Source organism: Lonchura striata, chromosome 1 (genome assembly GCF_046129695.1).
Source record: "Lonchura striata isolate bLonStr1 chromosome 1, bLonStr1.mat, whole genome shotgun sequence".
In the NCBI taxonomy this organism is placed as follows: domain Eukaryota; kingdom Metazoa; phylum Chordata; class Aves; order Passeriformes; family Estrildidae; genus Lonchura; species Lonchura striata.
In genome coordinates, this window is record NC_134603.1 from 42,526,131 (window position 1) to 42,541,244 (window position 15,114).

General features: G+C 41.2%; 2 protein-coding genes across 5 annotated transcripts in view; one reads left to right on the forward strand and one right to left on the reverse strand.

Annotated features, from left to right (window-relative positions):
* Positions 1-3,346, forward strand: part of LOC110473756 (ethanolaminephosphotransferase 1) — a 51,810-nt gene extending 48,464 nt beyond the window's left edge. The window contains exons 9-10 of the mRNA XM_031504028.2: positions 2,029-2,211; positions 3,261-3,346. Of these exons, the coding sequence (XP_031359888.1) occupies positions 2,029-2,211; positions 3,261-3,326 (249 nt within the window). The 3' untranslated portion in view covers positions 3,327-3,346. The remainder of the gene's footprint in view (positions 1-2,028; positions 2,212-3,260) is intronic.
* A 3,434-nt stretch (positions 3,347-6,780) lies between these two features.
* Positions 6,781-15,114, reverse strand: part of MAPRE2 (microtubule associated protein RP/EB family member 2) — a 98,662-nt gene continuing 90,328 nt past the window's right edge. For all 4 annotated transcript variants that reach the window (XM_021536580.3, XM_021536579.3, XM_021536578.3 and 1 more), the window contains 2 exons: positions 14,599-14,757; positions 6,781-9,718 (listed from right to left, as the gene is read on the reverse strand). In XM_021536580.3, coding sequence (XP_021392255.1) covers positions 9,647-9,718; positions 14,599-14,757 — 231 coding nt within the window. In that variant the 3' untranslated portion in view covers positions 6,781-9,646. The remainder of the gene's footprint in view (positions 9,719-14,598; positions 14,758-15,114) is intronic.

The following is a 15,114-nucleotide window of genomic DNA, read 5'->3' on the forward strand; positions in this document are numbered from 1 at the left end:
AAAATTATAATTGTGATGTTTGTTAGGTGTATCCTATAAATGTGTATTTCTGAAGGTCACAAATCAAACAGTACCATCTTAAGGATTTAATCTCACAAAAATGAGTTGATTTTCAGATGTGTTTTATTGTATGCATTATTCATTACCTAATCTACCCCTAATTACCCCATTATTTTCTTAAGAGAATAGTGGGATTCCAAAATGAGAAATACAATTACTTCATGCCAGTGGGGAAAATGCTTTCAGAGTTTGGCAGAGGGCAAATTCTGCACATACATCTTAACCAACCAAGAGTGATTGTGGCAGGATGCTTGCAGAAGAAGAATAGTAAGGCAAACCAGAGATTTTTTTACATGCTGCAGTTTACCAGATACTGAGTGCAATACATATTCTTCAGGTTTTGTTTGTTCTTTCCCCAAAACATACATTGCAGGGTTGGAGGCTCGTGCAAATTAAAAATGTATGTGCGCTAGCTGAAAATGTTAACATTTTAAAAGCAAGCATTAAAAAATGTATGGGTGTTAGTTAGTTAGGAATTTGTAACATTCTAGAGTTCAAAATCAAGCCTGCACTTCCTTTCACTATTTCTGGTTCCTTAGTCATGTTTCCTCTGGCATCAGAGGAAGGCTTGTCATGGCAATACTTTTCTTCTCCATGATAGCCTGACACATTGAGTTTCCATTACCTGTTCTGCAGACCACAAACTGCAGACCATGGCTCTCTACCTGCCATCCCAGTTCCAGTATCCGGAATTTCTCATACCTTTGACCATTTATTTGGTCACTCAAATATTTAAGTATAACTATGGTTTAAAACAATGTGAAATCCACCCTATGGTCAGGTTCAGTTATGCAGGCAGAAAAGTTATAGCTTATAGATTGCTTTAGCAATTTATGTTACCCTCTGGAATGATTCCCAAAGGACTCATAAAACCAGTGTTATTAAAAAAATTCACAATCAATACTGAGAATATATGTGAAAATATTAACATTAGGTACAAAGGCTTACTTCTTCTACTATTCAAAATTAATTATTTTTTCATGGTTTATTTTTGCATTCTTGAGCTTCTACAGCACAAGCAGTAAAGCCAGTATTTCTTTCCTATGGTCAGACTCCTACTGCTGCTGTCATAAGATTTCAGGCACTGCACAGGGAATGAGTTTTTCATTCTTCTGCTGTTTTCAGGATACATAAAATCTATTTTTAACCACATTTCAATTTTGAGTGAAACTAAATCAATAAAATATTTCAGATGTGCCTAAATTCCTTTTCTTTTTTGTAATGGGAATGATATATATGAGATACATTTCTTAAGGAGCCTAAGCCAGACAAAACACTTTGGTGTGCTTAATTGCTTTTAAAATACTGAATTTCAAGTGAATTAGTCTCATTATGTTTCCAGAACTCAGTAGAATTAAGCTAATTGCCTTCAGTTAAACCATGCACCATATATTCATTTTTTCCACCATTCTGAGTGGGATCCCTTTCTCTGGGCCCCCAGCTGCATCTCCAGGGAGCCCACTGCCATGATCGAGCCAAGAAACTGGTGTTTTAGTACATAAAGGAGTGCTACAAAAGAGAAACAGGATGTGAAAATGTCATATATTGACTTCCCTCCCTTCTATACAATGAACCAGAAGATATTTCTGTCAGGCTGCATGTTTAAAATAACAGCATATTCTCCCAGTGATTAATTAGGTGATGGCACACTTGATTTGAGATCACAACTTTAAAAACATAAGATGGCAAACAAATTCCCCTTTTGTGAAGATGTGCTTCCGCTTATCAAGTGTATCAAAACCCTGTCTCCAGGAAAGGGTGCATTTTAAATTGTAGTGATGTCCTCTAGGGCAGTGAGGCACGAAGGCATGTGCCAACGCAGCCTTCTCACCAGAAACGAGCCCCATTTTGAACTGCAGCCTTGTTTCCTCCTTACCCAAAGCAACCTGCGGAGAAATTGGAAATACTTTTCCTTAGACCCTCGGGGCTGGCCCAGCACTTCTCACCCGGCCCCTTTTGCTCCGACAGTGCAAGGTGATCGTCTGCCAGATGAGCAGCACGCAGCCGGAGCTGTTCCACTGGTTCCTGTTCCCTCTGGCGCTGGTGGTGTACGCGGCCATCTCGGGGCTGCTGGGCCGCATGGAGGAAGCGGCTCTGGGCGCGCTCTCCGCCCTGCTCACAGCTGCCCATGTGCACTACGGCGTCTGCGTGGTGAGCAGAGGGGCCTGGAAATGTTGGGGTGGTTATTTTATGTAGTCTGAAGTTAAAAAAAAAAAAAAGAAATAGGTTTATTGCAGGCAATACCTTTTTGCATGTGCAGTGACTTCAGTGATGTGAATTATTCCAATGTAGCCGACTGGTCTCAGCTTTAAACCCATCAGAATATTTATGGGCTGGTTTTACGTAGCAGTCGACCCATGAGGCATGACTGCATCAAGCTCTCTTTCTTTGCCTTTCTTCTTCCTAAGGTGACTTGACTGAAAAAATAGGAAGGTAAAATGCAAAGTGACATAAATAGAAATAATAAAATAAGGTCAGCTTTGATTTGAATCTGCAGGCAAAATAGGTGTCCCAATTTTTTTCTTAGCCCTCTGCTACCATCTCTCAAGCTGGTGACATGAATAGTTTTCCAGTTCATTCAATCTTACCAGCACATTTTTGTTTGCTACATCTCAGTATTGTCATTGTCATCTGAACTACTGCTTAAATTGAGTTTTATTGTTTTTGATGCCCACTTTTCTAAATTGTCAAATGGTCCTTTAGCAACTGTTTCAAAGGCTTTAGCTTTTAGATAAAACACCTTGCATAGCAAAGGTCTCATTTCAGAGGGAGCTGGTCAGCATTCTTTTATTTAAGCCACAGCAATGGGATATAAGGATTATTCTTTGAAAACAGCTTTTTGTCAGCAGACATTGGTGGCACAATAGAGTCTACCCAAGCAACGACATGGGCCTGTTGGTGGGGGTCAGAATGGATATACCTGGCCAAAATTCACAATTGACTGAGAGGCCCAGCTCCATCACAGCTTATGTCACCTGTGAATCCAGTCTGTAGCCATTTTACTTCCCAGCAGTGTGTTGCAAGAGGAATGTAAGGAAAACAGCTCTCTTGTTTGAATATTTACAGGTTCCTGTGTACTCAGGGATCCCCAAGTATGTGAGGACTGTAGTTGGGTCCTCCCCCTCTTACTGGGAGAGGAAAGGCAGTGAATTGTGAAGCACATACAAAACAGGCTACTAATCTCTGTGATTTCTCTTTAGGGTAGGCAGCTGAGCGAGCACTTGAACATTTACATCTTTTCCCTGAAGAAACGCATCCAAGAGTGAACACCTGCACTATGATCAGACTGTAACACTTGACATGGAGATTTGCAGCTCTTCTGATGTGATAAATAGTTGGAATTAATCTGATTAAAATAACCAAAGAATAGAATAGTACAGATATCTGAACCACTACAACGAGCTATGCAGCCAGATGCTTCATCTCAGAGGAAGATGCCTGTCCAGCAGAGAACTTTACCAAGTTGTTCTGTTGATATTATTCTTTATACCAAGCCTTGTTACTCACCTCTCTTTTGTCTTCCTCCTCCTTACCACTGTGTCCAAAGTCCTGGATGAATCCATGCTGGATTACACAAGATCTTTAGTGGTTTATAACCAGCACTGGCTTTGCCCAGCCTAGTCACCAGTGGGACCCCAGCAATGTGAACCCTCCCTGTACGTCCTTCCCACTCACACATCTGTGCCTGCTTCATTTGCCATATTTATTTTCTCACAACTCATTTCTTCCACACAACCTCCTGAAAGGCTTATGCACATCCAGTCTTTTCCTCACCTCATATGAATGTGTGAAAACAAGAGAATGAGCTCAGAAAGTTATGGGTACAGTAAAGTGTTTTTGAAATGTACAGTTTCATCCCCATTCTCAGCATTAAGATGAGTCAGCTGACCTGTCAGAAATGCAGACTTAATACAGCAGCAGCTGGCCCTTCTGTTTATTTTCTAGGCAGTAACAAGCACATTGTTTATATTTCAGTAGCAACAAACAATACAGCCTACAAAGGTAAACAGCTGAAAATAAATTTGGCCAGCAAACCTTTGAAGATTTGCCTATTTCTCTTCAAAACTAGTTTCAGTCCAACATCATCTACCAGTGCAAAATGCTAAACAAGTCATTATTTGCCTGTGTGCTTGAAGCAAATTCTTGTGGTTTTAGAAAATGCCATAGGAAAGAGAAACAAGGAATTTTTTTCTTTTAAACATTACATGTTTGCATGCAGATGTAAACTGCTCCCTTCATCTATAATACACGTGGATTTTCTGTGTGCCTTGGAGGAGGGAGTAAGAATTTCAGTTTCATGTCTTTTTATATGCTGCCCTAGCCAGAGGGCCTTTGTGGCCTTGAAGCACTAATTAAATCTGTCCACCTCCCCAAGGTAAGCACAGAGGGATGTGATTGACAGTCTGGCATGTTTATTAACTATTTAACCATCTCCCTTGCCAGAAGCCAGGTGGAAGTGGTTTTTGAGCTGTTGAGCTGAGTCTGAAGTTCATCTTTTTCAGTTCTTAGACTGTTTCTGTTGGTTTATCACTAGCCTGATAATTTTTGCCCCCCAGTTAACTTACCCTTACATCTGTAGCTCCTATTAATATTTTCAGCTGAGTACTGGCAAGTTGTATGAGCAGCTTCAGCTTAAGCCGGTTACAGCAGTTGCCCTACCACAACACCAGCAGGGCTGATTTCCCCAGGCATCCCTTACCACAGGCACCAGGGAACAAGCCTGCACATCAGCTTCCCCTGTTCACAAAGCAGAAATATCGGAAAGTTCCTTCAGGTTTGAAAAAATCCATGTTCCGCCTTCCAAACAAGCACATGGAGCGTCCCACCTCCCAGACAATCAGGTGAGTCACAGTTCAAGCAGCTCCAGGTGTGAGTCAGGCAGAGGAGACAGGTCATGCTGTAATGCTGAGGCAGAGGTTTGCCAAGAGCTGGGCAGGGAAGGGAGGATGCCCTTCAGCACCACTGTGGTCCAGCACAGGAGGCATCTCCCAGGCTTCTTCCTCACCAGTGTGGCAGCCATACCCTTACCCTCTGTGATGCCCAGGAAACATGGGATGTCCACAGAGGTGCTTCCTAACTGCCCAAGGACTCCCCTGGAGTAAGTCTGAAATCTCTTTATTTGATGAGGTTTGCCAAAAAAGGTTGTTCTGACTGTATTTGAAGGGGAGTGATGAGTTTGATGTTGCTGCATGCACCCAGCAGTCTCAATATCTGATGAAGTTAAATACTACAGCCGATACCTGAGACACTGCCACAAAAGTCTCACCTGCTTTATAAAGGCAGTTTGTATTTCACCTTTCCATCACAAGCATTGAGCAAACTGGTAAGAAAAGAATCGGGATACAATAAACAAAACTCCAAATTGAATGTGGTCATACAGGAGAAACTCTGTGGACAGGCTTCCTTTTTCCATCTGTCTTGCACTTATTTAGGAAACAGCTGGAAATAAGGGTCACAGAAGCAGTGCAATTTGATGCACTGGAAAAGAGTATTTTGAAATATTCATTAAATGAAATTATAAAACTTGAACTACCACAACCTGCCTGCACTTGTACCTTTCTAAAGAGAAATTGAGTATCACTTTTAAATTACATTAATCTCTGGCCAGTTTTTTCACCTTCTGTATGAAAACATGGCAAATAACTTTGTTTTTCCTCTTTAAAGCAATTTATCACTACAATCTGTATAAAGACAGGTGTAAAAAGAGATTGTGGATTGCACGGTGTATATATTGAATTATTAGCTGCTGTAGATGACAACTGGTTCAGTGAATAGGAAGAAAAATGCTTTTCTTCATAGGGCTGTACAGTCACAGATTTATTTTGCAGTCAGGTATGTAGATGACCTAACAGTCCAACAATACATTTTTTTGGTCACATTATGGCAGCAAGTTTTCAACTATCTGAATTGGAAAATATATAATTTTGTTATGCTTTAGAGAATTTGCACTACTCCAAGGACATGCCTTCCTCCTGGTCTTATGAAAAACAACTAAAGAAGAGCTGCTCTCCCAGGTTTGAATGCCTGGGTTGGAAATGGGCTCCTCTGGTCCCTGCTTCATCCTCCCCTCCTTTATCAGAGGCCCAGGGATACCTGGAGCAGAGGGGTGCAGGCTGGTGGCTCACAACAGGGTCACTTTGACACAGAGGAAAAGGGTACTGATCCAAGGCTCAGAACTCCTGTGCTTGAGCAGCAACTGCTGCAGCTACAGAAGACCAGAGCTGTGAGAACTATAATGAATTTTCCCCCTTCTCTCCCAACAAAACCTCATACTTTAATCTAAAATCTAAGTAACTTTTAGGTACTGCATTGAAGATTCATCCTTGAATACCTGGCCACTGCGAGGAAGCCCACTGGGAGCTTTGGTACCTTTCTGTAGTGCTCTCTTTGCCTCCTGGCTGCTGCCAGCTTTGCTTTGGACTGATAACCAAGGGAGTTAGGACACCAAAATCTGAAAGCACTTACCATAAAGAAAAATGTGCTGTTTACATGCACATACGTACGTGCATTTTCTGTTTTGATTTATAAAAGGGAATACAGTTGCTGAGCTCTTGGGAAAACAGATGCTATCCACACACACAGGGTAAGCGAACTTCTGGATTTTTAAAGCAGCTGCCTTTTTCTTCCTGCTCCCATATGCAGCCCCTGATGAATCAAAAATATGTATTTAATCCAGAAAATTATTATTTTGGAATGTTCTGAATAGTCTCTAGAGCTAGACAGATTTTAACATATATTTTTTTATTAAATATGTAAAAAGATAAACGCAAGTCAAGTTATTCACATATTCAGACAAAAATCTACTCTATCATGCGACAGTTTGTGGATAATGTAAAATGACTGATACATCTGAATAAGACTTTTTTGTATCTATTATGCCATTACTTATCTATTTATAATTAACAATACATATGTTTACATTCCTTTCAGTTTACATTTAATATATAACCAAAGCTTTATGGTGTGCTATTTAGTAAAGGTAATTACAAATGCATATTAAAACCATAACAGAAGAATGGGTTACTCACAGGGGGTGGGGGGAAGGACAACTCTTTTCCCTTTCAGAACACTGCTCTCCCCTCAGCACAGCCACATTTCTGGTGCCCCCAAAGAATTTCACTGCCCTGGCTCCCTACATCAGTCCTCTTGATACAAGCAGTGAGAGGGCTATGGTCCTCAGATCAGAAACAGGATGCAAGGAATTTTCAGGAAACAAATTTCAGTTTTTAAAAATTTTTTTCCCATGTGTGCTTCAAAAGAGAGAGAAGAAGAGAGGCACAACAGCCTGGCTATGAACTGTCTGGGGAGCTCAGCAACCCCAACCATTTGCACCTTCAGAAATATGTTTTCCTTTGAAGTGCTCTCCACGCACCTGCTCAAGTATTGGCTGAAGGATGAACTCCAGTAAGCAGAGACGTGCTGATGAAATTAAGTTTATAGCCTGATCCTTGCCCCATTCAGAGATCCCTTAAAGGTTAAAGGACATTCTGGAGTCTGGAAAAAAATTAGTAACTGCTCTTCAACAGTATTATGAAGAACTACTGTTTATTACAATGACAATTGTAATAAGTACATATGTTCTAATAAACACAAATACAACAAAAATGACAATTCCCCCCATTTGTGGTGATTCTTGGAAATAATTATTTTGGAAAAACCACGATTTTATAAACCAGACCTTATTTGTAACCAATTGAAATGGGAGAGGAAAGCAGTGGCCTACAAGTTGCAGTACTTTGATTTCATCACTGGGTAGGATGTGAGGTCAATACTGGGTGCAGAGCTGGAAAAACTTCAGTCTGCAGCATCCAGAAACTCTTCTGCTGTGCAGGGGAAGGATCAAGGAACTGGAAATACCTGATCTGGTGCTCAACAGCATTTTATATATTGTTGGTGGTGCAATACAACAGCAGGGTTCTCACATTTAACTAAGAGCCACTTAGCTGCAAAAGATTGATTAGGAATGGAAAACTGCATGTGCATGTGTGTATGCCTGGGGGCTGATATATTGGAAACCTTTCTTTGGAAGTACAAGCTGGGGGCCTAATGCTTTAGAAGCCTATGAACACCTAAAATGATTTAGCTGTTCAATAGGCTGTGGAGTTTTTCAGTGAATGCCAATTGGGATGGGACTTCCACGTACCTGCTAAATCAGCACAACAAACCAGAACTCAGAAAATGAAGTGAGTGAATACCAGGCATTAAATAACCAGAGAGACTACAATGCGCAGTGGTAGGAGAAGAACAAGGAATGCTTTTTATATTTCATACCTCTCTTTATAAAATACCACCATTTAGAACAGGGCCATGGGACCACACTGGAAGGGAATGCTCCCACTGCAGACATCTCCAGTGCACATGTGGTTCTGTACCACACTGGCCTTGAAGGAGGAAGGTTAGCCAAGAGCAGAGCCAGCTCAGTGGCCTCAGTCAGATGGTCCCCTTCTAATCTGTGCCCTGTCTCCAGGAGGACTCCTCACAGCTTCTCCATGCTTTAGAAGCAGCCTTAAACTTGTGAAGTATCTACCATCCATTTCCAGGGGAGTCTGGGGTACGGTTCAGGGCTGCTGCTGTTGCTGTTTTCCCCCATACTTTGCACTAGTGACAAAATTTCTGTCTTCTAGACTTGTATGGCTGGGACAGTGGAAGGGAGAAGGAAAGTGGAAAGAAATGGCTGGCCTACTTTTTCCTTTTCTGAGAAGCAGGAAGCCAAGGATGATGGCCCAGACTGTGTCCTGCAGCTACGCTTGTGTCGAGGAGATTTCTCTCCTCCCTCAGCACTGAGCTCTGCGGAGGTAGAGGTGCAGCTGGAGCTGGGACTGGATTCCTCAGAAAGGAAGAAAAGCTGGGAACTTTCTATTGACTAGTTAGGAAACTGGGAAGGTTTTTCAAAAAGCTTAAGTGGATGTCTGTTCCTCTAGAAATCAGCCAAAAAACATACCATGCAGGCTTTTTAACACAGGGGTATAAATCTCCCAGTAAAACAGATGCTCTGCCTTCCATTTGTGAAGGCAGGGAAGGAATAAATGTGAGCAACACAAGCATTTTCTTCCACAACACAACCTCATCGTTGTGGCTTGAGTATGATACCCATTGTATCCCTTTATTTCAACTGTTTGGCCAAATTGATGCCCCAAGGCAGATGTACTAGAAAACGCAAAAGCACCACAAAGTGAGAGACACAGCTAGTGGTACAGAACTCCTTGCCACACAAAATGCCAATATAAATATGTTAGAACAAGTTACAAGTGTATCATACTTAAGACGAAAAAGAAAAAAAAATAAATATATATATTTTTAAAGAGCAGAACAAATCTCAAGCAGCCAAGTGGTGACGTTGCAGTGATGTACAGTAGGTGATGTAGCCCTACAACCTCTTGGGAAGATACACTGAAAGAAGACTCCTGCAAATGCATCTTGGCAAAGTATTGGTACAGAATGCAGTGGTTGGCTGGCACTCACTATGGTACATAAATGTTAATGGCAGACTGGGAGTGAACTGATTTCAAGTTTGAGGCCGCACATGTTCCATTCTCCAGAAGAAAGTTCTCACACAAAACGAAAATTGTCAGAGATGCTGCATGAGTCAGTACTCATCCTGCTGCTGGGGCTGTTCATGGACTTGCTCTTCACCTTCATGCTCATCTGTGTGGCTCTCCTGTAGGGACAAAAAGATTCCAAAACACTCTTCAGCAGAAAGCATTCCTCATGTAATCTTACCCCGTGGTGCTCACTGTAGCATAAAACTTAATAATTTTCATGCAAGGAAGTACAAAATGAGCTGCTACCTGAGGAAAACAAGTATTACATTAAAATGTACTTTCTTTATTTCTAATTGAGGCATAGGCAGTACTGTTTTTTTCCTGACAACTTTCAGCTCCACTGTGTGTTATCTGTTCTGGTGAGTGAACACTTTGAATAGTTAGATAGTGGTATGTCAACAGTTAAATGCTGTACCATAGCATCCTGATGTCCTCCCATTTTCAGCTTGTCCAAGGTTTTGTGAACCTGTCCCCCACAGTTTTCACACAATCTTCTCTCAAGATTTAGATCACTAAATGGACAAGACACTTTTACTATTACCTGCCTGAAAAATTCAACACAGCCTCCTTTTTGAGGTCAGGCATATTACTTTCCCAAAATAATACACCCATGTCAACTCCCATAGACTTACAGACACATTTTCTTGGGAGGCTGGGGGAAGAGCTCCATATTCAATGACTTAGAGAGCTACTGTAAAAAGCACTAATTACTAAGTAATCATTTCCCATTGTTTTTATGCTCAGTATTATCCAAAGCTGTCTCTCTGCATATACATTCCCACTGAAATATGAATCCCTGACACAAGGAAAGGCTGTATCCTCACTGCAGGTGACACCAGTTCCAAACAACTTTCAAATTACAGGCAACAGGCCTACTATCCTGAGTTGACCTCAATGTTATGTGAGCTCAAAAAGTCTGGCTGACTTTTAGAGCATCCCTTCTGGACTGCCATTAAGCACAGCTGCATTTACAGCTTTCCTCTCAAGTGCTTTCCATCTTTCCACAGCACGGTTCACTGAAGAGATCCTTCTCGTGTATATTCTGTCCTGCATTAGTACTGCTCTGCTGTAGGCAGCTCCAAAGGAAAACACTTTTCCAAGACACTGAGCTGCCATTCAAAATCTGGCATCCCCAGTGGGCTACCTCTGCAGAACCCACCTGGCTCCCTAACTTTTGTTAGAAGTAAGCAGGTTGAACAAGAAACTTTAAAAAATTGCTACTGCTAGGTTTTCAAATATGACACAAAAATCAAAAGAAAAGGAAGGCTATAATTTTAGTTTCCCCACAGCAGTCCAGAGCAGATTACAAAACAAACTAATTCCTTTCTGGCAATAAAATATTTATCTAAAGAGCAAAAGAGGAATAAGGTTCCTAACATTTACTGATACAATGGAAAGAGTCATTAATTTACCACATACAGAAACAGCCCAATTTCAATTGAAAGCAAACTTTCTACCACTCAGGTGCCCTTTTCAGGTAGAAGTCATACATCAGTCATGGCAGCTGAAGTTAAGCACGTTTTGGCCTTTTGGAGGAAATGATGCCCTTATTCCATACAGTACCTAAAAACTGCAGCTCCTGTGATGGGCTGCAAGGGTGCAGGATGTGCAGAGAACAGGAGGTTCACAGGGAGGAGCTGACAGCTGGGAGAATGTGACCCTGCCCTGCAGGGTGAGAAAACTGAAGCTTCTTTAGCTGCAGTGAGTGATGCTGCCTTAACCCCATCTGTCCTGACCCTCCTGCTGTGCTGAGGTGACCTGCTTGGGAAGGCACATGCTCCACAGGCCCTGTGTGATGACATTGTTAGAAAGCCCACTCGTGCAGACTTTCTGGGTCATGTACATGCTTTCCTCTCATCCATACAATAGGAAAAGCCTCTAAGCACAGGGAGTGGAATCTACTTCACAGCTCTGAAGAGGAGTGGTGGCCCCTATTTTGCCAGGTTTATCTTTAGTGGAAATAGTGAATCGTATGATGTAACTACCTCAGAAGTTGTTCTCAGGCTTGGGACATGTTTTTCAGTATGTACAGCTTGTATAAATACACGAAATGGGAACCATAAGAGTCCAATTACTTTGGGACTGTGGAATCTCATTGAACAGCATCCCCTAATAAGGGAAGTAGTGGAAGATGTATTTAGAGCATTTATTTCTGGCTTGAGCCAGATGACCGTGGCCATCTCTGTCTCCCATGTTGAGAGACGGTCTCTTTTGACCCTTAGATCCATCTGCCTCAAACTATTCAGGTGTGCCTGCAGACTGAAGATTTAGACTATGAAAGTGTTGGGGAAGGCAGGGGCCTTTTCCAAAAGTAGCAGCAGGTGTAGAAGCTGCTAGAGCAGAAAGTTACCAAACCAGCTGCATTTCAAGCAATTGCTCTGGGAAACTGAGATACCCAATATGAGCAATTCTCCCAGCTTCTACATGAACTGAACCACAACAGCCTGTGCAAGAAAGCAAAAGCTCTTCTACATGACCAAGTGCTTTACACACTGAGAGCTTGAAAAGTAGGCACACATCTCTCCACCGCTCAAATGTAGCCTTTGAGCACTGGCAACTTTGATGTTTTTGAAGAAGGAGTAGGATTACAAATGACCAATTCATAATTTAAAATTACAAAGGTCTACAGAGTGGTCAGACATGACAGTAGAAGATATGCTATTCCTCTTGCTTAAGCAGAGACATAATGATGGTTTAAGCAGAATTGTAACAGGGAAAAGAAAATGAAGGCTCTAAAGAGAAGGAACCAACTGGATTGATATTTGCACTGCTCAAGCTCACCAAAATCAAGCAAAAAAAGAAATTAAAAAAAAAAAAAGAGAAAAAAAAGTTCAGTCTTGAAAGATTAGTTCTTAGTGAATTAAACAAAACAGATATTTAGGAGGTGACATGACTGAAACTACACTATAACTGAACTTCTGAGAAAAAATAATTACCTCATTCCCCATCCCAAACATGAACCTGATCAAAATCTCTTCAGTGCAATACTACAATAATCAAACACCTGAGGAATGAGCCCTTGAGGGACTGAACTCTATACTTGTATTTTGAATAATTCTGTACACAATTTACCTAATAGCCTCATGGCCTGACTAGGAAAGCCAAACTGCGATTACCAAGGGATTAATCAGCAAAATACTGCAAGATAAAGAATTTGACTTGGGACAAATTCATTACAGAGGCAGAGGAAAAAAACCCCAGTTCTGAAGGGCAAAGAAAGGAAATAAGAGAGTGAAGTCCAAAAAGTAGGCAGGATCTGAACCAGCACTAAGCTACAGTTTTTGGTTTAGTGCTAATGCATTTGGGTCTCTCCTCAGCAAGTCACTGTCTATCTGTTAAGCTGCAGAGATCAAGACTCCCACAAAAGGAGTAAAAAAAACGTGTGAGGAATGGCCTCTGTATTCCTCTCTGGAGGAGCAGTGCTTTCCTACTGTAGTGACACACCCAGTCTCCAACAGTAACCACATTTCAGATGAAAGCACAGTTGTCCGTAGTTCACATGTAGGCATGGGTGATGATTTCAACAGAGAAAGGACTCGGGGGAAGAAGCAGATAAAACACTGGGAAACGAACTGAAGTAGAACATTTTGTAATGTGTTCTGCCAGTAAGGAAAACTGCAGAAGGAAAAGCAACAAATGAATTCCTTGCTGTGGAACCACTTTGCTATCTAAGCCAACAGACAGATAGATGTGGTAGGGGTATGGGGTGAAGAGGGATTTTTCTGGCTTCGCTTTATAAATAAATCACTGCTCTTGAATCCAGAAGACATTTTCTCTGACCGCTGTATATATATGTAACACTTTTACCCTGTTATCACATGTCTGGCAAATTTGTCTTATTGTTTATTCCTATGAAAATAATGTTTTCCCCCTCCTTTTCCTCCCTAGCACTCACTCTGCACTGCTGAACAAATCCTCTTTTCCTTGTCACTTCTCATCTGAGCAGTGGCACCTGTTAGCTTCAAACTTGTGGTTCTCTTGCACCTGACTTTCAAATATTTAGGCCCTACATTAGCCTTTTTTAGAAAAAGTATGTTGAATAAGTAGTTCCTTCAGCAGTAGTTTTGATACTAAACTAAGTCAGCTGACTGCTGCTGCAACAGCTTTCTGGGAGCAGATGTAAGAACAGCCTATGGTACCACAGTGCTGCCAAGGGATTAAGTTGATGCTTGTACACTCTGGAGCCAAAGCCTTCCTCCACTGGTGCCTGAAGGGTCAATTGTCAGTACAATCCATACAGGGATTTGGTTAACATGAATGGGAGTAGTTCAGCTAAATCTCCACTGAATCATTATCCCTGAATGTCTCTGAGGAATTTAACCAGCACCCTTTGCAGCTTCTTGCTTTGTTCAGTGTCTACACCATTAAATCTAAGATGCAATGAGATTCTTGCTTAATCTTGCAGACAATACACTTCTGAAATTTTGCTAATAGAGGATTATTTGGTTTGCACAAGGAAGAATTCTGCCTATAGCAACAGGATAAAAAATGTTAAAGAGCATTATCTTTGTAGATATAATTATGTGTTTGGCAACCTGCACCATGCCTCTTCCAACACTGCTGCATGGGCCAGAGAAGATTCACAGCTGTAGACAGGGAACAGCACCTCTGTCAGAATTTTTGGGATTTTCAGCACTTTAAAGAACATGAGTAAAAGACTTCATGCACATAGGGGGAGATGAAAAAAACAAAACTAAGGCTCAGAACCACGTGAAATCAATTTAAAATTGTGACACAGCTCTCCCCTTAGATAAAGCTCAGCAAACCAAGAATACAAAACCTACACCGAAGCAGTGAAAAGCAACAAACCTCCTGAATCCTCCCCTCAAGCTAAAAAGTCTGTTGTTTGCAATTGCAAATTTGGGGAGGAGTCAGAGGAATCCTAGCTGCTACAGTTCTGCAGTTCTAAATATGGGATATGACAATACTACACCAATAAAATTTTATGTAATTAAGCTTTTTTTGTTAAAATAAAAACCATTTAGCTTCAACTTACATGTTCATCTGAAGCATAAAGGACTTCCATTAGCCGATTGACAAGGTCATTATTCTCTCCCCCATGCTCTTGGCAGAGAAGCTCTATCTCCCTTAATTTGCCAAAGTAGAAATCCCTTTCCTTCTCCACGCCTTCAAGTGCAAGTTTTAATGAATGTACCTGTATATAAACCAAGACATGATGCATCAGTTTTGAGGTGCACTACAGACAAAAGAACACAGTCTAAAATTTTGTATGCAAAACAATCTTAAATACATATTTTATTTTATAGCTTGAAATGAAGTTCAGTTTTCTTTCTGCAGTGCTAAATCAAACCTTACTCCTCAGAGATTCAGGCTCCTCCACTACTCCACCTGCAGACATCTTAACCTTGATCCTTAAAGGTCAATTTTCTCAGCACTCCTTAAAAACTGAAGCTCAAAGTAGCAGTGCAGAAATCAGGGCTACCTAAGGCATGTCTCCTAATAGGGCTGCCAGAAATGTCATGCAGTGGTAACTCATAAAACTTTCAGCTCA